We start from the raw sequence: 25077 nt of genomic DNA, 5'->3' as shown, positions 1-25077 counted from the left end.
AGGCTCCCTGCTAATCTAACAACGGCTCAGAATATCTGTACGGCAGATAAGACACCCCCTCCAGTTCTTGAATACATTTCTGCTCTTGTATTACAGGGTGAAAGATACACAACCTGCAGCCCAACATATGCTCAACACCTGATGTCAGGGAAATGACTAACACACCAACTGTGAGAGAAACTGCATCAAGTTGCAGCAGAAATCACATCTCACAAAGCACAATGTGAGCAGGTCAGGTGCTGGGGATGTATTAGATAACGAGTTAGATTGTGTTTTCTTAATGACACATTTTCTCTCTTAAAAGGGAAGCAGGAGATTGTCACTTTGATAATAAATTACAATAATACAGGAATCCTTTTAGGATCAGCTAATTAGTAGCATAACGACTTTGCTTAATTAATGCCAGAGAAGAAGCTCCAGAATCCTCCTCCCTCTTCAAACGATTAAACGCAACGAAATAGGCTCATAATAAATTACAGTTATGTCACTTATTACTCAGTTAAGTAACGTTAGATGTGGTTTTGCTTAGGCGATGCACTTTGTGGCTATAAAATCGGATGCTTTAAATGTTGATGCTACTGCACTTGTTCAGCATATATTCTGCTGTTCATTACACCCGACAAATCGGATATAAATAACTGTGTAAATATTTGTACGGTAATTAAAAGAGGTGGTAACCCTCTCCAGGGTGGGTTGCACACGAAGAGTCAGGACTTGTTAGATAGACCATTTCTTCCAAAAGGCTCTTACATGACATGATATTAGGAAAATACATCATCAGGATATGTCAGAATTAATTGAACACATTGTAATGGGTTTGACCTACAGCTATGCATTCGCAATCAACACATCCTTATTTTGTTTACTTTGAAATACAGTATATGAACTGAGGATTACACAACTAACATGCACGAGGGCATGTTTTTGCTGTTGATTTTTCCTTTTATTTCAAGGAAATCTCAATCTTTTCTCATTTATTAAAAATAAATTCCACACAAATTAGTATACTTTTTCCAATATTATCAATCAAAGCTGTTTTGTGCATGACATAACCAGACTATAGAACCACTTATTGAGCTAAATTAACATAGAAATTCAGCCTCAGCCATTAGCATCCTATAACTGTAACCTAAAGTCGGTGTCACGATTAAAGTTCTTGAGATGGCAATGCCAACACCGTTTTGGTCTAAACTGAAAAATCTGCTGCTGGATTCAGTTTGATTACATTTTTATCATCAGGTCTAAATCATATTTCTTTCCAACTACTTTGATTTGGGAATGAATACTAATAACATTCCTATCAAATTCGGCTGTACTTTAGTGCTAAAGGCAAAGGTTAGCATGCTAACACCATCAATTTAAGTGGGGAACATGGTCAACATTTCCTGCTAAACACTAACGTGTTAGCATTGTTATTGTTAGCACATTAGCTTGCCAATGTCAGCATTTACTGTAACTGAAAGTACATTTTAATTTCAGCATGTGATATGTTTTAACATGTCTTGACACAATAGATCACCCTCCTCCTTCTGTCATCATGGCCAAGTTGAAGTTTTCAGAGAAAAGTTCACAACCTCATTGAGGCATGTTATTATATTTGACTGACACGTAACTCAGGTTACAGGCCAACAATTCCTCAGTCGCCTGTTACAAAGATCTCATTGGTAAAAATCTGTCATGGAAATGGCAATAAAAGAAAAAAATTAAACTCCTGCCAATAAACACAGGCTCTGTTGTTACTGGCTTGTAGAAAGCCTGAAAACATCACTTTGCTCACTCATTTCACTGTAATGAGATCTGCAACATTATTTTCAATCAATACAACTCTGCTGTGCTTTTCTAAACTAACATATCCTTGTTACTAGAGTTTGGTTTGACAAAGTGAGCGAAGCAGCAGATTGTTGGTGAATATGTGGGCTGTGCTGTGACAGGTAACCTGCAGCAGAGGAAAGAAAACGGAGAAAAGCAGAGAAATCATTCAAATACTTTCTTTCGAGTAAGCTATAATTGTGTGCTTTTGTTAATTCGCTCTTCATAATTCCCTCATTACAACCCTTGAATGGTGGTGATTAAACTTAAGAAATTCTTTCAACAGGCGTCTCTTTGAAACGAGTATCAATTAAGTCCTTTATTATTGACTATTCTTTTTAACAATGCCAATTCACAGCACAACACTGACTGAGAGAAAGCTACTGTACATGCACATAAGACGACCTCGGATTTATTGGAAAATGAGTATATGAATTTCTGAAATTAATACTCTACTCTACTTGGTTGTGTTCCAGCACTCACTGTTGTTGCTTTGACAGGAAGCAGGTTGATCAAATAGCTGGCACATCATTAAAATCCACATTGATCCTCTCACACTATCATCTACGCAAATAAATCAATGAAGACATCATTTTCAATCCCTGGGCTGCTAAATGACTGGGAATGTTACATGAGTATTAAGCTAAAAGGCGTGAGCTGAAGTTTAAGTACGACATCTTTATGTGAGAAAACTTCCCCGAGAATACTTCTTCTGGAACGCTTCCTGTTGCGTTCCAGCCAAACTCTGAGCCTCGGAGAAGCAAACAACATTTCCACTTTCTTGGCAAACGCGACAGGTTAGGAGCAAGTTGACATTCAATCTGTTTCCCTATCATAACCAGCATCTTTGTTCACAATTGAGTTAGAAAAAATATACATATGCCTGTAATTACTGTAACCACAGGCAAAAGATCATCGCCAACCAATATCCTTTCAGAGACATGAAAGAAAACATTGAAAGAGGGATGCCAAGAGAAAAGACTTCTTTCTCAAAGCGCGGGAAGTTAATTGATTTGGTTCTTCGTAAACATACGGCGTTTTAAACGGATTACTTCTTCAAGTAGACATTTCTATAATTATGCAACGTCTAATCTACTGTAATTTGGGGAGAATAACAACAAAACATCCATTAAATAAAGAGCCTTGTAGCCAGTGCTCAGTCTGCCTCGTGTGATTAACATGTATGGATCAGGTCTTGTTTTCCAAGTTGAATTCTGCCTGGTTAGCCCCCTTGAGAGCCTTAAAACTTGGCGAGGAGCAGAGTCAGGCTTTATCAAGTCCTTATCAGCGATTAGAGAGGCACCCCCGCTGAATGATCGTTTATTAGATCTCCACGCCGTTAAGGTTCAGGGCACAATGATCTTAATTACTGCTTTAATGGGTGTATAAGCAAAAGCCCAGTGTAGTTCAGCAGTGTCAGTGGCAGCTAAATAAAGGGCCATTTCCCCCCTGCTCCCAGCTCGTTTGAAGCGGTGGTGTGATGAAAGGCTCCAAATGAAGGGCAGGGAAAAAAAAAAAGAACAATAACAAATTGACATCTCTTTTTAGAGAATCATACCACGGGGGAAAGCATTCTCCCGTCCTTAATCACTATAAAATGGTTTAACATGACATGCAGACGCTGGCAAATGATCAAATCCTGACAGGAGGACAAATTGCAAACAAAATGAGAGATCAAGTTTATTAGAGCGCCGCCTCTGGGAAATGAAAATCTTTAATTCTCTTTTTACATTGACATTTATTTGGCGGGCATGAATAGCGATGTTAACACACACATACGCACTCACTCACACACGCCAATGCTGTAGCACCTACTACTGTAACTGCTCCACTGAAATGATAGCACAGTCAATGACATTTATCATGTTTGCCTTTGTAGATGACATCTGAAACACATTGTCTTTCATCCCGCCTGCATTCATCATGTATTTTATATAAAGTTCACAGCGGCGCGCAGCTCTGTCTCCGCGCAGGAGCAATGAGGGGAGCAGGCGGGAATTATCCATCACCTCCAGCACAATGGATTGATTCTCCTTCTTTTTAACTGTCTGCTTAAGAATATATTTTCAGACTCTCATGAAAGGAAATGTACTTCCAGGAACACTGCTTTGAACATGATTATTTGCTTCATTAAAAACATATGCTATTAGTTTGTACTTGGCAATAAATCAGTATGTTAATACATTGATGGATAAGAGATTGATAAATGTACACCCGATGCATCAAAGTCCAACAGCCACTGTGCTTTTAACTCCTTCTGTTCTCCATACCTCGCTCTTGCTGCTGAAATCTGCAATATGTTCACGAGCTAGTCGCTAACTTTGTTGCTAATGTGGGTTTATCAGAGTTTTATAGCTGAAAACAGCTGACGTGCTGCGGCAGTAAACAACACTGATGACAGCCTACCTAAAGTGGCGCCTGTAAAACCAAAACAAGGAGTTAAAAGATTAAAAACCTTTATAGAGCTTGGGAGAACTGCAGAGTTGGGTAATCATTCTGTGGCTTCCCTTTTCAGATTATAGTTATTTTATAGTTTTTAATATAAAAAAATATTGATTACAGCCACTTAAAACCTTTATTATACCAAGAGAGTCTCTTGAGAAATGTAGCCAAAATGGCAGCACACTTTACAGACCATTAAAAGGAAAATACAATATAGATATAAATCCAGAAAAAGATTTACTGAATCTCATGCTACTTACTATAATTTCATTTGGTCACTTTAAAAAAATATAATGCTACAATAGGTTTTCTTTTATACCATGGTGTACTTATCTGTTATTACTTTGTTTTTGATTATTAATAACGTGTGCCTACTTTTTGTATTTAGTATCTATTATTTTTGCTTTATCTGCACTACACTTCTGCTGATGTAATACAGTACATGTTTTTACATCGTGTATGAGAGTTTTTCAGTCTGTGGCTACAAGTATGCTTTTACATTTGTTTTGTCTAAATGTATTTATACTGCTTTTTATATATTTATTGATATACAGAACTTTGGTCAACTCTGTTGTTTTTAAATGTGCTATATATATATATATAAAGTTGGATTGAATTGGATAAATGTCCCCGCTGCGGGACAAATTAAGGACTTCTGATGATTCTGATGCCATTGGTGACATACTGTCCAAAGCTTCAGCTCGTAAATACAGTGGAATTAAGGAGCGTGGACAGTATCCTGAAGGTACAGTGCTGCTGTGGCCGTGCTCCCTGCAGTCCCCAGTGACGAGTGATATGTTGGAGTCTTTACCTGAGGCCATCTCTCCTCGTGCAGGCTTCTCTGAACTGCAAGGGCAACGAGGAGAGACACCCTGTGGCTCCAAACAAAGGAAACATCTCCCAGCAGTAATCGAAAACTATCGTCTCCCCACACACCGCTTAAACCTGCAACCCCTGCTCAGTTATGATGACATCGCCTTTTAATGTCCCGATAACAAATCTGCCCCAAATAAAATAAAAAAGAATGCATTGATTTGAGGAGCAACATTATCAACCTCTCCTCGAGGCCACTCTGCCAGCATTTTTGCAGGAAGGAAAAGAAAAGGGCAGGATGTAAGAGTCTAAGCATTAAAAATTGCTGAGGACTGGCCTGGAGTCTGTCCAAGACAAAGTTAGAAGTACTTCACAAATCAATGCCTGCTCTCTGCATCCCCCACATTTCTTTTATGCTCAGAAATGACAGAATGTAGTGCAAGCATTCATTTTCTCTAACATCTGGGGTCAATGTTTCAGGTTAAAAACTTCAAAGAAATTACTGATAGCATTCAGCTCTTTTCAGTCAGAGATCTACAATCTATTTAAGGCTCCGCTCTGCAGTTTTGTGATATGAGGTTTAAGAGGAGGGTAAAGATGTCCAAAAGGGGCCAAAGTTGGGATGGCTTTGAGTGGTACTTCAGTTGAAATATGTGAAGACAGGCAGACAAAAAACGAAAAAACAATAAATTGCCTACCAACAGTTGCAACAGTGTCGTCCTTGCCCTGGGTGAACACCACCATTCGCTGCCTCTTCGTGTTTTCCTTGGGGAGGTTTTGGGCCTTTTTTGCAATCTCTGCGATGTCATCTGTCTGTAAAAACACCAAAACACAGGGAGTATGTAAGGTTGAATAAATGCATCGAGAATAACAGTTTCTGAGAAGTTAATCAAAGATCGCAAACTGTGACAGGAAGAGGTCAGATTTGTTTTCCAATCCTGGCAGACGGATCAAGTGATAATGAAACCAGATGGGCTATGAAACCGCTTGGAAAAAGATCAATAGGGGCGCTCAATGATGTTTCCATGCCGCTACAGGAGAGCTGTAAAATATTAGAATGTCATATTCCCTAAGTGAGATGAAAATAAGCTTGTGAAGATATGCTGTTGTCAGATAAAGCTACTTCTGAGCTGAAGGGATAGGTGGTGCGTGTACTGTATCATTCTCTTCCTGAAACAGGCCATCTCTCCTCAGCATCTGCACAGAATGGATATTCTCGCCTGGAGACGACAGAACTCTCCGGAGTGCTTGCCTTTGATCATGAGAGGGATAAAAAAACCACACCTGTCAGAGCTACTTTATTATTAACTCATCATGATGTACTATGAGCAGGTGGAATGTCTTTATCGCCGCCTCGCAGTGGGGTGGACTCTTCTGTTCCGTAATACAGCACGCTGAGTAGCTAGCATTAACGGGTTGTAGACGCCTCTAGCATCTGTGTCAAAGCTAACATTCGAGCAGCTTCAGGGCGAGCAAATACTGTGGTTATGGGAGTAATCAGAGAGATAGGCTCCAACCCAATAGTACAAGCCACACTGGCTCACTCAAACCAATGAGCTTTTACACCTCTAAATGCCTCCCAAATGTCCTTTAATCAGCCCTGAGAGGTCCGGGGAGACCCAGGCTCTAGGAAAAATGGGTGTAACACTCTAAGTAAGTGCTAATGGTGAGGTTAATACAGAGGCTGTTAGCAGGCGTCGGTGAAATAAAAAAAATAAAAAGGTAATTTGTCACTGTGACTGGATGTAACCACAAGCAGTCCTCCAGACACTGAATGCAAAACTGCACAAGGCTTCGGCACATTGTCACCCTTCGTTTTTATGTTTGCCGGGCATAAAAAAAAGGCGCTCTACTCAGGTTTAGGAGCTAAAAGGTTCTAAAAGCCAGAGGTGGGAGGGTAAGCATCACACCTGTTGAGGAGGGCACGCTGTAAACACACATAAACAACTTCCTCCTTTTTGACAGGCAGAAACACTTACCTGACAGAGAAATAAGTGCAGGACAAATGAATTGGCAAATGATATGGTCAATTTAGTTGACCGATGACAAATGTTAATATTTACGATTGTGTGGCAATTGATCAGACATAAATCAACAAGGCGTGAAATATAGGAGCTTCCCAGGGGTGTTAAATTGTGTTTTTTGTGTCGAAGCCAGTGAGAAAGTGATGGTCTCCACTGCAGGCTGTTTGACAAACACTGCCAGGGAGAGATTCAATCAGAGCGTGATAAAGACAGTTCTTTGAGCATTTAAAAAGGGGGAAACAGATCACAATCAGGCGACTGTGTTGAGATCTGCTGATTGCTGTTTTGGAAAATACAAGCTTTTTATCTCTTATTTACACTAGAGGTGTGCTGCTGCCATTTTTGTTAGTCATCCATAATTTGATAATAACAATGTTTCAGAATACACTAAAAGTGCATCAAGTCAGATAATGACTACTCGGCAGCAGCTAACAATATCCAATAAAAGCATCCGTAAAAAAAGAATCCTCCACTGATCAATTAACTGAACTAATTCATTTAATTAAAGTCAAAGAAGTATATTTGACAGAATAACTATTAAAACATGTACATTTGGTGCCGCGACAGGATGATCAAATTGCGGTATAATTTGACAAAAGACTTGTCAAAATAAGTAATTGATTTTGGTTCATGTTTTCAAAAAGAGGTAGTCGAGCTCGTTCTGTAGAATTTAATTTGATAGATTCTATTGAAAGTCAGTTCATTGAATTTAATATGAATTTAATTTGAAAAAAGAAACTTATCACAAGATCCATTCAAGGGCATCCAGCAGTGTTTTGTGAGATGGAGTTTGCTCAGTTGTAATAGAGAGGTTTGTTTATTTATATCATTTTGGTCACATAACAGGTTGTCAGATGCGACACTGGAGACCATCTTTCAACAATCGCCATGACAACTGAGCAACTCCTTCTTCTTATAAAATCCATGCGATATGGCTAAAAGCTCCAGAATATTTCCAGTGAGAGGACGTGCGCTAAAATTATTTCATCAAACAACTATCCAAGATCTTTAAGCTCAGGATTTTTTTATAATTGTCACACATTTCATATTTTTGAGATATTGTATAAGGGATGGAAATTACCCTTATTAAACCCAGAGTTTTTCTGCAGTCATACTCATATTACAAGAGTACTGTGTATGTGTGAACGACACATTTCTTCCTATAAATCTCGTTTAAACATTATATTTGTTTGTCCCATTTTAAACAAAGTTCTATAAGCTAGTATACACTCTGTATATTGATATTTTATATACACTCTGTATATTGATATTTTTATATATATTCAGTATGACGGCAAGTGAAATGATCATTACAAAGTGACAAAAAAAAGAAAAAGACTACTTTGAAGAACCTTTTTTAACTACAAGCATCTGAAAATGCATTAAGTACAGTACAGACTGCTGATGTTATCTGAGAAATCACATTCATCCGATGCAATCTTTCAGAGTGTTCTGGCAAATCAGGTTGACATGGAAAATGTCAAAGAATTGTAACTACTAGGAAAGTCTACACTTTGCCCTTTGTGTTATTTTCTCATGTGAGGCACCCTCCATCACACCAAGCGATCACCCCCCCCCCCCCCCCCCCCTTCCTCTTCCTGCCTTCTCCTCTCTTAAACCTGTCACTGCCATCAGGATTGCATTTCTATTCCAGTCACGTTGATCACACCGTTAGTGATTCTGGATGACAATTATTCACACAGTGCAGAGCCATACTCAAGGCAGCCTTACCTTTGAAAGAGAGAAGGCACTTAAAATACCTGAGCACACACATACACCGGCTATTTGTGCTTTTGATTTCAGCGCGACTGGAAAATATGCAAAATACAGGCAGAAAATAGACACAGGGAACATTCATTTTTACACGTAAGAGGCAGCCCCACTTTAAAGCACGATCTATGGGGGAACAAGCACTGTCATTTTCATTTCCATAATCTAAAACCACAGGTGGCTGTAATTTGGTTATTAAAAGACTACAGTGTGTTTCAGTGTGCTGTAATGCCATAGCAGGGAAAGGGAGACATACAGTATCATCCCTGAGTGCAATGAAGATAATGAGGAGGCTTTTTAACCAGGCAACCTGATGAGCCCCCAGCCTGCAGAGAAAGGCTTGAAACCATGCCCAACTTCTCAGCTTCCCAAGAGGCTTTTCAAAATTCAATAAATAACATCTGTAGGCGATGTTGGGTGCAGACCTAGCAGAGTGCGTCATAACAGAGAGCTGGCTGAACAAAGAAACCATGACGACTGCCAGGTTTCCATAGCAACTGCTGCAAGGCCTGGAGAGTATAATAGCACATCAATCACTGTCCAAAAAGAACTTCATTATCAGCAAAAATAAACCTTTAGGATCTGTTTAGTGTGCAATTGCCGGTCAACTCACCTCAAAGCCGAGCTCTTTGGCAAATGTCGCCGCCTCCTAGAGAAGAAAAAAAAACACACACAGATGAGCAGTTAATTACAGAGTCACTTGCAAAGTAGAATGTCACGTGAAGTAAAGACATCTCGTTGCATCCGCTCCCTCACATGTGCGGCCATGACACCTGAGAATAGGTAACCTGAGATAGCGCTCCTCTGCCAACCCCTGATTTAATAGGCATGCAGCCCACCCATTTAATCTATTGCCCCACTTGGTCTCTTCTTACCACGGCAGTATGAGGTAACACCACGTAAGCCCCCAGCCATGAAACCATGAATATGTTCTGGTATGTGGGAATCCCCGACACTGCAGGCATTCAACACGCACCATGTTTCTTTGGTTTCCTAACAGGTGCACTTAAAAGGCCCCCTACATGTGTGTATGCACATTTTTGCTTTAGCTACAAATCACGTAAACTTCGTAAAGATATCCAGTGAATTAGATTTGTAGGTATTTGTTTTACTATTTCAGGCAGCTGTTGGTCTCCATTTGTTTTAGTATGGGTTGGCAACTGGGTGTTAAGCTCTTAAAACTTGTTTGGGTTGTCTAAAGCAAATTCATGCTACAAAAAAATCTACATGTGTATTTTGTTCTTATTGTTTCGGGGAAATTGGGTTTCTATTAATTTCCATACAATATTAATAATGTTGCTTTTGAAGCTCAAGTCTCCATTAGCAGATAAGTTGTTGCTTTGAATTACAGTTTAATTAACCACATTTACATAATTACACAACTCAAGAGTTTCAAGTGTATGAAAATTAATGGAGACCAACGGCTGCCTGGGAAAAAAAAATTCATAACGTACTGCCAACATTAAAAGTATCACACATAAGGTAAATGATACCTCATTTCTAGAGTTTAAAAATCTAGGGTCCTAAGTACAGAATTTGGGGACACTTTTTGCTTTTTTAAAAATCCATCAGATATTGATTAAAACTAATGTCTGCCTTGAAAAGTAGAAAATATAACTGTTACAAAACAAAATATAATGCTATTGAATATTACGTAGAGCAAACATGTATACAATTGATCAAAAAAACATTTTTCTTTTCGACATTTCAGGGTTGGTTCTGCACATCAATTAACAAAGAATAGAAAAATCGAATACAGAAGCAGCATGGTTAGACAATATGATTAGCTCCGTGTATATCAATATGTCTTTTGTAGGCAACAGCCTGCCAAACCTCTGGTCGTTTCTTTAACCGGTGACAGAAGCTGTTGCTTGTCGGTCCAGAACGATGCCACAAATCATGACAGACAACCTGGTGCACTAAACTCACTTTTGACCCCAGACGGGCCAATAAGTCGATGTTATGATTCTAAACAATCCAATTATCTGCAGTAGGGGGGCTGATATTTGCGTGACCTTGGGGAAAGGTTGGCAACCTGGTCCTCAAACAGAAGGGGAGGAGATGACATGGAACAATAAGGTTACCGGTCCCTGGAGGAAAGCCTCATGGCTCTCTGCCTTGGATCAACAGCGCAAGCAATATGTCAATTCATGACCCCCCCTCGACTCCTTCCACACACACAGGGGCAGAGAGGCTAGTCAATTAGCCGCTGTAGCCCATAAGCAGCTTTATAATGAGTAAAGGTGAAGAGTATTTTTCCTCTCTCCTTCCTTTGTCTTTTTCAGTCGATTGAAGGCTTAGGTCTCACATTTGTTTTCATTTATTTACAACCACATATTGACTTTTCTACTCAGCAACGTTCCATCACCGGCGAGCATGAGGCATCTCGCAGGGACGCGAGCAGCTTGGAAAAATCTCTTGTCAAAACAGCGATATTTCATCTGAAAGCATTTAAAAGAGACACATGAATGATGGCTGGAATAACGATGGTGCTGTGGAGCGGCACATGCCTCTATCTCACCCTCCGTCTCTCTCTCTAGTTAGCAGTTATAATGTTTTTTGAGAAAAGCCTTTGGAGAGAGTGTGGGTGTTAGAAGAAAAGATAATTGAAGCGATGTCTATGAGCCACATGTGTACGGTGTAATCCCTTTTAGGAATTTATTAATTTCTATGAGCTGTTATGAAGGCCAACACCAAAGATATTTGCTTGTTTAAGCTCAGCTAAACCTAATATATCGGTATTATAAATACTGTGTGCTGGTAAATACACAATTAGCTGAACTACACATACATGTCAATAAAACTGAAATGATAGGCAATAAAAGTCATCATTTTCTACATTGAAATTGGAAAGTCCTACGTTTCAGGTTGTGTACGTTACACATTTGACGTGTGCTGTTTTGGTATGTGTGGTTTTCAAATGACGGTCCATGTGCTTCTACAGCTGTCGCAACAATGACAAGCGCTTCGAGTGACATCTGGGCAAAATCCTCTCGTGCTCAAAAAAGCATCTCGTTTGTTCGGAGATTGCACGCTCGCCTTTCATGATCCACTCCGAGCCCGATTCTGAAGGAGAGGGGACTTTTCTTTTTGCAGATTTCGGAGCCCGTAAGTTCTACTCCTCGGGAAAACAAGGTAAAAGATAACAAGTCAGGCTGAGTGCATGAGCCCTCTGCAGCCATAGTTAATATAAAGCTATCAGAATGTGTGAGATGTTGCTGCTGTCAGAGGCTTAAACAGTCAAAGGGATATTTTTAGAGAGCTTAAGCTAATAATCCAGAGCCCAGTCAGGGGGGCGGGAGTTTACCATTTCTTGCCAAGCAAAATGAAAGAGGAAATACACACTTCATGCAAAGGGCATTTGTTCAAAGCCTCACACTTTGTTTTCCTTGACACTACATGTGACAGGAGCATAGCATGCCTGTGCAGCCACAGCATGTGGGTCGTTTCTGTGAAGTAACTTATTCCGTATTGACTTCGTGTTCTTCCTCTTAATGAAAAGTGCTCAATATGCAGTCGGTCTTTATATAACACCTCATCATAAAGAGATGAGCAAAGATGACATTCACGGCTCTGGATAACTAACATAATAGCACACAACACTGCACTGATCATTTATCAGGGGAAAGAAACATTAAAAAAAACAGGAATCAAAGTAAAAGCCCCCGTCTGCTTTTCCTATCTTCATTTCATAACTATCCTGTCATCTAATATCATCTCCTACTAGCCATTTTCACCACTTTTTCATTGATATGTTCACCATTTACCAGTATTTAAAACAAATAAAGGAAATAATACAGAAAACCAAAACAGTTATTTTGATGTTTTGGAGGTACATTTTAAGAAATCCATCCATTCTCTAATGCCTCTTTTCTATTAAAGGCACGTAATAACGCCCAAACGAGAAGAAATTAATAAATCTAGACAGTTGTTATTGACTTTGATGATAGAATGGTCTCTGTAACAAATCAAAGCAAGCATTTAGTTCCTCCTCCTCTGTGTAACAAGCTGTTGAGCATATGTCACAGCAGGACTGAGAGCAGAGAAAAAGAAAAAATCCAATTTCAGTGTTTCCCAAAGAATCTAAATCAAAGAGCAAACCTCAGTGCTAAGGTTAATAAAAGTTGATAAGCTGAAAAGCATAACTCCCCAAGGCCATTCAGAAAATAGGCATTTGCTTGACCGTGTTAGCCCAGGCTGATGCAGAAATTGAATTGTATTTGACATTGAGCGGGGGGTGAGATACAAAGGAGGCTATATAGCCCTGACAAGTTATTTACAACAACACCCATGTTTTCTTCTTCCCTTCAATACATGTTTATTTAAAAAGACGTCAGCGTGTACGCCTAACACCATTTTAATCAAAATGAACTTCTGAAATGTTGAACTGAATAATATGATGGTTGGTTTATTCGTCAAATGGTGCAAACTGAAAAAGAGGCAATTATCAGGTCCGGACAGATTAGTTGGTTTTGACAAATCACCTTCTGTAGGAACCTTTCAAATTAAACTGAGCATGACTGGGGTCATGAAATCTCAAATAATTCAGCCAATTAAAACTACGTGCATATATAAATAACAGTGGCAGGTGACATGTTTTCCTCATTCCCCGCATTTAAGCGTAAGACATCACTGAGGCGAGTCACTCAGCTTCCATAAATGCCCAGTAAAAAAACAACATCTGGCATTCAACTCGAGCGTTTCCAGCCAGATTACAACAGCATACATTACAGGGTGGTGTGTGGGGGTGGAGAATGAATAACTAATCAAAGCGATGGCATCGGTGGGGATTGTTAGTGCCCTTGACTTGGCCTTGGGGTCACAAACAAGACTCCTCCGTGATGTCAGGACAACAGCCCCCAGCACGAGTCCAGGTGCCGCCGAACAGGAAGCTGCCACCTCGAAGATATGTGGGCCGATAACGACTGCCGGTGACTATTAATATGATCATGCAAGCTGATAGCACCTCACTCATGCTGGGGCGGACGGGAAGGCGGCCGCCTGCTACTGTGCAGGACAGATTAGGAGGAATAAATCACCTGTACCGAGCTCTCCTGTAGCTCCCAGGAGAATGCAGCAATCCTGCTCAAGCATGACATGCCACAAACATGAGGGTAAACACACACGCGCAGTAACACACTCCAGAGAGGCAGGAGTTGCTTTTACTGCCTCTGGGAATTTACTCAACAACAACTGATGGCATTTCACTTCAGTTTTTACCGAGCCATTAAGTGGCATGTTTCATCTCTACCTAGTTATTTTCTTACATGCTGGTGTTATCCTAAATGTTTTTTGAGATGTACATCTGCCATGCACAGACACTTTATTCAGATTCCAAACTAGGACTAAGCACACGAAAAACACCTACAGTAGTGGCGATTGAGATTTTTCATTTTTTTTATAAATAATTTAATAATTTCCCCCTCTACATTAAGTTGTTCCACTGTTCACCACATGGTGTATTGGTGTGAGTCTTTACATTTGCAGTATCTTATCATGTGCATTAAATTGTATTCATTTTCAAATTCTGTCATGCAGTACATTTAGCTTGCCTCAGGATATGCTCCTTATTTAATGGACTGCTGTATACAGCAATGTCCCTTCTGCTTAGAAATATGAATGTTTCCAACATGCCCCCCCCCCCCCCCCAATCCATTCAAATTGAGTTTCTGTTGATCTGTTACTGAATCAGTATTTATAAAAATGTTGTATTTGTGTATATTGTTTCCTACAAAATGCAGCTGCACGATGTACCCTTAAAACTAAATATGTGAAAAGCACTGCAAAAACATGACAACGATGTTGACTCAGTCTGCATATCTTTCCTATTATATTTTAGTAGTGTTTTTAATTGCTAGTTGTTTTTTTATAGCAGGCTTTCTGCTGCTGAAATGCGTATCAAATGTCCCAAGCCGATCAGGAAATATTTTTAAAAGATTGGTAAATAAGCTAATCACAATCTGATGCTGTCTTTATTAAATATGTATTAAACATACATAGTTATCAAAGTATCAGTTTGGGATCTGTATCACCACCATTAAGGACTTTGATTGGTATCTGTGCCAAAAAAAAATCAATACATCTGAACATCTCTAACAGCCATACTAACGGCCCATCCACACAGCGGCGTGCGTTGACGCTTCACCATTCACTTTGAATGGGGTGACGTCACTTTTCGCCGAACTGCATCGTGGGAAGCGACGCGGAGTAAATAAATCAGTCTGGGGGCTTTTGCTGGCGTGGCTCGCTGCAAAAGTTGAGCAATGTTCAACTTTTGACGCCTCGGCAGAAGCGTCAGCCAATCGAATCATATGCCAGTACAAGCTCTAGCCAATCAAACCGCTGCTTGTGTGTCAGGGGCGGGAGATTCATGTGATTGGTTGTTGGTCGAGTTTCAGACACGCCCGCCGGCAAGCGTCAACGCACGCCGCTGTGTGGACGGGCCGTAACAATTCTTCTCTATTTTGGCTTTGAGGGCATACATTTGATGACTAATACAAACCTTGAACGTCATTAACTTGAGATGTGTTTAAACAAATGGCTTTAAAGTTCAACTACACAGCACGTCAGGGTTTGCACATTCCTGTGCACTAGAAGGGACACAAAGGATGCCAATTGATCAGAACTGCAAATTTAACCTGAATAAAGGAAATAATAATAAACATTTCCCTTTGAACCCATTTGAAAGAAATGTGTTCTAACTTGACAGCAAGTAGGGAGCTGGCTTAAGCTCCGGGGCTGACCTTAGCTTTCATGTGACCAATTTCAACAGTGCCCTTTCCTGCCAGTCCATTACACACCTCTAGCAACAGCCTCTGCTCCCAAATATCTCAGTCCGCCTACAAGGGCAGTTAGCGAGCCCACAGGGACGACAGCAGCACCTACAGCACAGGTCCAAAGGTTAAACAATCGGAAACATGTGCAGTACATAAATATCTCCGCTGATAGCAATCTCAGCCTGGGAAAGCAGGGTTTGCATAAGGGCCCAGAAGAACAGAGGATGTAACCTCAGAAAGCGCAGGCATTCAGCCGGTGTGGTGGGGCTAATGGAAGCTGTGGCAGTAGCAGTAGCAGCTTTGTGCTGGAGGGAGTTAGTTATCAGCCTGATGGCCTTATCAGCACTGAGGGCCTCTATCACACATCTCACCTCTGGGCTCTAACAAGGGGTCAGCACACAACGTCAGACTACCACAGACTGGCTATCTCTCAAGGAACCACACTGGGTAAAGGGAAGATGGAAGATGAACGTGTCGGCTCCACAGCAGCTTTTAACTGGTTCTTACAACTCTTATTCCACATTTCTAGCTGACTTTACTACTCACTGCACTAGAGTCCAAAGGTGAACAATTAATTGCAATTAGGTCTTTTGAATTTATCCAAATACACGAATATCTAACTTGAGAAAAAAAATTACCTGCTAACTGAGAAATAATTTAGTTTCAGAGTGTTTTCTTTGCTTCAATAACTTGTATTGATTGATCGTCTACGCCAGTTTCTTTGATCAAGGTTCATCTCATTGGCGTTCTGAGGATTCAGGACTTCCCAGATAGAAAGTTATTGTTTCTGTATATATAAAAGTAAATTAATTGCATTCTTGTTTCAGCTTTTTGGGTATATTTTCAGTTTCAGTTTAAGTGATATAATTAGATTATGTTGTTGAAATATAAACCACTTATATAATTTAAGCTCTCTAAATGAAGAGTCACCCTACAAAACATATTGTGTGCCAAAGATATGACTCAACACTTTATTTAGTTCTAAATAAAAGAGGCTGTCATCTGATTCTGAAAGGTTTCAAGGGCTTTAATATGACTAAGGGATCTGCTACTTTAAACTCTAAGCACCTGATTTATTATCATTACAAACGCACCCACACATTCCTGATGAAACTGATTATGATTCCTTTTAAGCTTAAATGATTGTTATTGTTAACCAAATGTATGTTTGATGCTGAGTCACAAAGAAATATTTTTATAGAGAAATAGAACATTTTAAAACACAGCTTTCCGTTTTAATTGCTTTAATCATTGTGCGATATGGCTCTCATGTTTGTTTCATCTAATATGGTTATTTCTCTTCTGACTGTTTTGTATGAATAAATGTGTTTTTATCAAATATCTTTGCAGATGCTTTATTATGTGCAAGCTTTCCTTCCAATACATAACAGTTAATGGTTAAAATGGTCATACATTTATGTTTCACTCTGGATAAAACGGTCTTTGTTGAAAAGTCTGGCATAAAAACTTTTGATGGATTAACCTAACTTCATCACAGTCCATCAGTTTTCTCGCAGCTTATTATCCAGTAAAATTTAACCGACATTTGGCTGCAGGCGCTCCAAACGAAAGGTCAAAAAAGCAAACCGCTTTTTCTGCAGTGAACTGTTAAGAACAGTGATCATGCCTCCTGTGTATAATAAACATACGAGCATTTGGTCTGCTCTATTTACCCCCTAATGAGAAACAAAGATCTGCTCTGGAGGGACTAGCATGCTTCAGACAATAAAAAAGCAGGGGAGAAGAAAAAAAAACAACTCTTGGAATAATTCGTACCATTTGTGTGCACAAGGGACACGAGAGCTTTGTTCGAATAAATTGGCTATAGAAAAAATGTAGATGATGTCCAACGTGTTGATGGGATAAGATGGCCAATTGCCAGATGAAAAGCTGCATAGTGGGCAGGGGGCCCTTCAACAAGGAGGCTAAATCATCTCACATTTATGCACACAGCTAACATGTGAAAGATGAGGGAAATACTTGCATGATGCAATCAAAAAAAGCTGCAATAAATCTGAAAAACAATCATTTCATTCAGTTCAAGTGGAAGCAGCGGGCAAATTAAGCTAAGCAACATTTCTACAATAAGAGCATAGGTTTTTATTACCCATGGCATGTAGCAAATTCATTTGGTATCATTATTGGGTATATTATGCTGTCTTTGTCCATTTCTTATCCAGAGTTTTATAACCCGAGCAGAATAGGGAGAGTCCTCCAAAGGACACTGGAAAACATGACTGTATAGCCTGGACTGTGGGAACACAATCACGAGTAGACAAAGGCCAATCCTCCAGCCAACTCTGTGTGGATAAGAGGATTGGAGATGGGGGGGAAAGCAAGCAGCCAAACAGCAGTGATTTGGGGGGAGTGCAGGAACAAGGGTTGTAAGGCTATCTGGGAAACCCGCCGGTGTTCAAACTTCAGCGAGTCCCTCCGGCAACAAGCAACAAGCTGATATCCTGCACTCTCCTGCTGTGACAGAAATACAGTGGCCTCAGCGCCAGCAGAACGTGGGCACTATTGATCTGCTCCCAGCGCAATATCTCCTCTTACATCCATAATTATTCTCCTTCAGAGGACTCCACCATGTGCACTGGCTTCCCGACTTGCAGGCTGGCTGGCCTTCTATCCGCCTCCTTGTTAAAGATGCTCTGTGGTCTCACATTTCACGATGCACTGCCAAAGACCCCCCTCTTTTAACCTCGGCATTTTGGAATATTTCATGGTTCAATCCCAGGGTTGGGGAAGGCGGCTTCGGCACGGCACAATTACAGTGGTTAGTCGGACTCCTCTGGCGGAGCCATGCTGGCTCCCAAAGTACCATGACTCGCAAACAGACAGGCCAGGAAAAACAGAGGAATGTTGGAGAGATCATTCTTCTTCTGTACTGAATCGCCTCTCTGCAGGAAAAGGCTGATGGTTTCATTGTAGCAATTGCCATATCTTGTTGCAACACTTCATTTGATCGAGTAGTAGCTCACAACCCTTTTGGCTTGTGACCTTTGAAAGTGGTTAACTTCAGAAAATAAGTAATAAAACAGTCTTCTTCAAAGATGAAATTATAAGCAATAGCATTCCCCCAGTGCTCTGCACATATTCTACTTTAGCCTCACTTACTGTAGGAAGACCAACAGATTGCTAATATGTATAGCAAACTGCTATTGGTGTGTCAGTTTTCTGATTTGACCACCATTTACTACCAAAGACTGTATATAAGTCAATATAGTCACCATAACATCACCCATTGGTTGATGTTATGGTTTGACATGTTGGCCGTCACCATCTTGGGCGTTGCCTAACAGAAGTTATACAAGAGGATGGAGGAGCTCATCACGAGTGAAAACAGAACAAGATATTTCCAGATGACAAACATGTTATAACTCACTTTCATGAACTGAAAACACTCTATGGAAGGAAAGCGTACCCTGCTTTGAGGTCTATTTTACTAAAAATGGGACCATACAGTAGTTTGAAAAATGTACTGTATTTAAGCATGTCTAATATTTCAATTATTTTATTAAAACGATAAGAAAAGCCAACACCTCAGCAGGAGATATGTTAGTTGTTTGCTGCCGTTACATGGAGGACTGGATGAAGTATTCCAAGGTGGCAAACCTTTTCAATCCAATGAAAGCTGCTCACTTGGCACAAACACCAAAAAAAGGTTTTTCAGGCTTCCTCTAATGCAAAAAAACATTAGAGTCGTTCTCTGGCTGAACCTGCTGGCTTTAGTCCTGATAGCTCCTAAAAAAGAAGTTTACATTTTTAATGGACCTAAAGACAAACATTTTGACTGCAACTAGCCATTTTGGAGTGTTTTTTATTCTCAGGAATGATGTCTTTAATATTAATGTGACTTCCTTAATAATAACGGTAGTTTTTTGACTATGTGACTTGCTTCTCCGAGTCCTGGGGGCTTTCTCTACTTGCTCTCAGTCGATTGCCAAAAAATGATGTACTTCAGTATATCCAGCTGATGTGTCGTAGCAATACAATATGACTTTGTCCAAAGAAGTAAAAAAACCTTAACTTTAAAAAGTCATATATTTTAACGAAACACACTTCTGTCCTGTTTTTGTTATCAGGCGTATAACATGATAAGTTGTAAAACATAGATGTATTTGTTTGTTTTTTTGTAGCCTGAAATACCAAAATGTGTTAAACAACCAATTGCAATGGTTTAAATGTTGTCTTCCAAGTTGGCCATAATACTAAGTGCATTGTACTGTTGTTATGTATGCGTTCAGTCAATGTTTAGTGAAGTAAAATTAAAGGGCAACAGAGTGGTTAAAATTGGATCCTGACCACAAGAAGGTCATGGTTTTTAATACACTCATACTATTGGAATGGATGAACTTAAGGTGTTGTGAGGGTCAATATGTCAATATGTGTGGACTGTGATCTCTGATGTCATTAAAGCAACGTATGTGATCTAAATGTAAATCCAAGCAATGTTACTTTCAACTCCTTGTCACAAGTTATCACTTCAAGCTTTTTAATGTCCTGCTTTTTGCAACTTGGGGGGTCTTGTTCTTAAGGGTTGGGAATTATTTATCTATATTCAGCAAAAAATTAAGAAAAATAAGTCAGCTTTTACCTTAGCCAATCATCACAGCTATTGAGCGCTATGACTCATCATACAACTCACTGACTGTACGTCACACTGAAGGTCAGTGTGCTCTGCGCTGAGTGGAAGGCATGTGACTCATCACATAAATAGCACATTCAATTACAATTAAGTTGTGAAAGACACAAAGGAGAGCAGCAGCTAATGCTTCATGTCTTTCCCTCAAATGACACATTGTGATTGTTCCGCTTCGCCGGCTTTAGAGATGGTTCTGTGTTCATCCTCCCAGTTGGCCTGTGGGGCCTTGTGAATAAACACATGGAGGTTAATGTCTCATGTTCTACCCTGTTCTCTGCAGACAGCTCTGACAGGAGGAGAGAGAGAAGAGCCTAAAAGGAAAGCTGTTTCAGTAATACGCTAATCTGGCCCTCACATCTCTTTGTTTTAGGCAGTTAAGACAGGATATTTTCCTCAAGCTACCGTTGAGAAGTACATCTCCAGACCGCTGTGTTTGAGCTGTCAAGGGAAAATTCTTTCTCCTATTCTTCTTTTCTTTGTGAGAACACCCCTCATACCCTAAGGGGCCTTCAGTGAACTTGCCATCACCCACACATACTGACAGCGGAGAGCATCCACTTCCACGTTCCCGCTCACGTCACCGAGGCGATAAACAGCCACGGGCCTCGCCACAGAGATAAGGCTTCCAAGCAGTCCCTCAAACAAACAAAGCCAAATGACGAATCTACGGAGATGTTGAGAAATGACGCCATGTTGCACATATATCTCCTCTTCCTGCCTGCCTTTTTTTTCCATTCCACACAAACACACATATATACACTTGTACACCCACTTCAACCTGTCCTGGAAAAATCATTAGAGCCCCCACCACCCCGCACACACTGCATGCAGATGGAGGAAAAATAGGGCTGTGAGCCAAAACGCCTGAGGGGCTTTTCATGACAATAACCTTCTGTAGAGCTACTTGTATCCCTCCACCTAGATCAGGGAGAGGTGCTGAGGGATGGAAGGGAAAATAAGCAAGATAACCACAAATATTAGGTGAGGAAAATTCACACAAAGTACAGAGGAGGAAGAAATCCGTGTCATTTTGTTCTCATGGCCTGGAGAGATGGCAGGCTAAATGCTCTTTTAAAACAGCTTGAACATTCAAATGATGATGGCTCTTTTTGCCTCAGCAAAGCACATTAATACATAGCCGAATGCCATTTCCACTTTTGTTAAATGGCTCACCTATTGAGTATTCAATTACAATGGCTGTCTCTCGTTTGGAAGACGGGGCTGGGACCCATAAAAATAAGCTCCCTCTGAGTGTGGAGCTGCAGAACGCATTGGACAGCGATGGAAGGCATGAAGAGCTCCTGCATGGGGGTGGTATATAATGTTGATGGCAGGGGAGTGAGGAGGTTGTTGGGTATTGGCTGTGGGGCAAAAAAACTAAGCTCATCATCTGCGGTCCCGTTTTATTAAGGAAGCATATTTTAAAACCATTTGTGAAGATAAAAAAAAAATGAGCCCAAGCATATGAAATGATCTAAATTGAGAAAGAATCCTGGCTTAGAAAAACATCAGTCAGGGTGATTAATTCAGTCTTGATTAAGCGTTCCATTTGTCTATGATATGTCTAAAATTCCAGAATACAAATCCGTTTGTAATGGTCCAATCCTTCCCCCCTCTCCCCCATTGTGTGGTTTATCTTTTATGTTCAAATAGCAAAAGCAAATTGTGGCTAATTTTATCGGCGAATCCACTGGCATGTGGTTTTTCCAGCGGTAATGATTCCCTCATTCGGGCCTAATTAACTGCAGCCATTAAATGGAGGTTCCATGTCAGGTAGTCAGAAGAGGACAGCACAGGAGGACTCAATTAGGTCTGTGGTGTTCCCAGGTTATCACACGACATGTTTGCCAATTAAGTGGAGTAGCGTCTGATGTCTATGTGCCTCTGTCGGCACCATCTCAGGCCCTAGCAGCGCAGAAACGCCGTCGCTAGCCTCTCCAGTGAAGGAACAGACACTACACTATGCCCCAAAAAGGCAGTAATTACAGGATGGATGGGAGACTGTTATATAAGTAGGAGGCTGCCGATAGGCCAGGCCGGGCCTGCTGATGCCAGGTTTCAAACAAGTACCAGCAGGATCGAGTTACAGCAGAATTACCAAGGGTAAACTCAGACACATTTCAACATCAGAACATCAGAAGCAGGCTAACACAGAAAGAAACAGAGGCTATTGACTGTTTTGGAGCCTGTGGTGTTGCACGATTGTTTTAGAACAACAAACGATCAAAAGGTAATTGTGATCCAACTGAAATAAGATCCCAGTCTTGACAATATAATGCAGCACTCCATCTTCAAAAACGTCCAATCTCCCCCCTAAAATATTATTAGTCACAGCAAAAGACATGAGATCTTACAGCTGCTTTAACATATTTCCCCAAGCGAGTGCAGCTCTGTATCGTGACTCAGTAAGAGTGGGAGAGGAAGGCAGAGACAGGCAGACACATTAGCCTTCCCTTATGGCACATTCTGCAAGGCTATAGGAGTCAGTATGCATGATCCTGACTGTCACTGACTTGTTATGAAAGCATGGCGGGCTGAAGCTGATCCATCACTTTGGGGGGGTGGAAGTTTGGGTGAGAGGACGGCCAGGGGGGCTGGAGGGGGTGGGCGTGGGCGAGGCAGCCCTGTTACCTGTCACTCACCATGCACCACTGCATGACCGCCAACCTTGTCTGGCTTGTGCACAATGGGAGGTCTGGGGCTCCACTGTATGAGCAGTCATTCCCCGCTCCCTCCTCCCAGCAGCCAACATAGAGGAAGGCCAAAAGAAGTCAAACCACTCTGGACAGGCATTAGTCCTGTATAGACCCTGGAAGACCTCACGGCTTGAGGGCAGTGAATATCTGCTCTGTTTTCAAACTGAATCTGTTACTTTGGCGGTGTAAGTTCAATTCCAGAGAGCAAGCCCCGACAGAAACTCCATGAGATAATCTCCTTCAACAAACATACATTGCAATTATCCAGAGCCATTAAAATTGTAATGACTGGAGGTGTGAGCAAACTTCTTTAGCAAACAGTTACAGTACCACCAACCCGAAAATACATAACGCTTGCAAAATGTGCAACGTGGTTTCGGAGACAGAATCGTCCCTCACAGCAATTAGGGAGCAAAAGAGATGTGCATATGTAAAAAGGGAGGTCTTATGTCGGGAGAGGAAAGAGAAGAGGAAAAAGCTGAAGTCAGCAACAGCAATAAATCCTCAAAAGGCGGGCTGTTTCTTCCAGTTCTGTCCTGCTCTGTGGACCCCATCTCTGACTGGAAGACAGGGCTCTGTTTAGTAGCTTTAGCAGTGGGGAGGCGAGTTCAGCCCAGTGATCATCCCCTCCCCTGCTCTCCCCCCCCGAAGGTGCAGCTTGTCCAGGCGGTGCCTCCGAGGCAAGCCCAGCTGGCCTGTTAGAGGATACTTCCCAGCAGCACCACGGTCTGTGACCACAGCTTGACCTCCAACCAGCTACTCACTTCCACAGAGGCGAGAAAATCAATAGATCAACCGCCATGAAATGGTGACGCGATTGAGATGAATGATTACAGGGCTAATGCTTATTCATCTCTTTATGGGGCAGTGAGAAGTGAGAAGTTAAATGGGCACTGAGGACAAATGAGAGCAATGAGTGGAATGAAACGGCATATTTAGATTTTGCTTTTAACATAGTGAGATAATATACAGTGCAGCACTCGGAGCACATGCCTGCAGGAAGACGGCACAATCCTTTAAATTCATCGTGTGAATCGTAGACAATATTTTGAAGAATTTAAAATCGGCATCATGCAGGTTAGAGTTGAAAAAAGCTTATTATAAAGTTATTTGATTTACAGCCATCAGTAGACCTGCCTCTTGTTGTTCTGGACATATTTCAGTATACAGCAGACTATTTGGAGGATTATATGTTATGTAAAATATATTTCAAAAGTGTAATTAAAACGGTTTTTCTCATGCTCATTCAGATATGTACTAAAGGTGATGAAGATTGATTGAAATGTTTTTGAGTAGTATAAAAAACAAGAACCCAGAGCAGCTCCTTGAGGCTGTACTTTGAGCAGCAGCGTTGAGGGCAACATGCTAATATCAGCGTGCTAACAATTACAATCCTTACAGGCCAATGTCTGGCAGGTATAATGTTTACCATGTTTAGCATCCAAATGTAGTGTGTTAGCATGACATTCTATTATAAAAAGGCCAAATAGTTAACACAGGTTTTTGAAATGTCTTACCGAATAACCCAAAACAGACTGAAATGATAATCTTTTCTGTGGAAATAAATATAAGCATGCACATAAAAAACACATGTTCTGTTCATCTTAATCAAAACAACGTGTAAGCAAACAGAATATCTGTCCTGAAGGAACACATGTCACGTTTGACTTACCGTCTCGTTACCAAACAAGATGTCGACGTAAGGCATGACCTTCATCAAGGGCTCTTTGAAGAACTGGCTGATGAAAGGTGCAGAGAGGTTCATGCAGAAGATTTTGTTGTTTTCTGAAGCGTGCTTCGCCACCTTCAGGATGGACTCCGGGGACACAGTGAGGAAGAAACCCTGAAAACACATACAATATTTATTGACATCAACAGGATCAAACTAACTCATCTGTGTGGTGCCACTGCACAGGAAGCATTATCTGGGTTTTGACAGCACACAATGGGACCGAAGGATCTGAACTACAGGCTCCTATGGACTGAAACACTTTAAACTGCTAATGTGTGGGTTTTGGATCCTGACATGGCAATTTAAAATGTGACATGGCTTGGTATTATTGAAATAACACTGGAGTCAAGAGGGAAAAAAAGGAGCGGTA

General features: G+C 40.8%; 1 protein-coding gene across 2 annotated transcripts in view; it reads right to left on the bottom strand.

Moving 5' to 3' along the window:
• Positions 1 to 25077, bottom strand: part of adkb (adenosine kinase b) — a 98132-nt gene that overhangs the window by 2296 nt on the left and 70759 nt on the right. For both annotated transcript variants that reach the window (XM_079660349.1, XM_079660350.1), the window contains exons 7-9: positions 24648 to 24818; positions 9472 to 9507; positions 5763 to 5877 (exon numbers count right to left, since the gene is read on the bottom strand). In XM_079660349.1, coding sequence (XP_079516475.1) covers positions 5763 to 5877; positions 9472 to 9507; positions 24648 to 24818 — 322 coding nt within the window. The remainder of the gene's footprint in view (positions 1 to 5762; positions 5878 to 9471; positions 9508 to 24647; positions 24819 to 25077) is intronic.

Source organism: Notothenia rossii (genome assembly GCF_949606895.1).
Source record: "Notothenia rossii genome assembly, chromosome: 11".
Taxonomy (NCBI): domain Eukaryota; kingdom Metazoa; phylum Chordata; class Actinopteri; order Perciformes; family Nototheniidae; genus Notothenia; species Notothenia rossii.
This window is presented reverse-complemented; position numbering and strand designations above follow the sequence as displayed.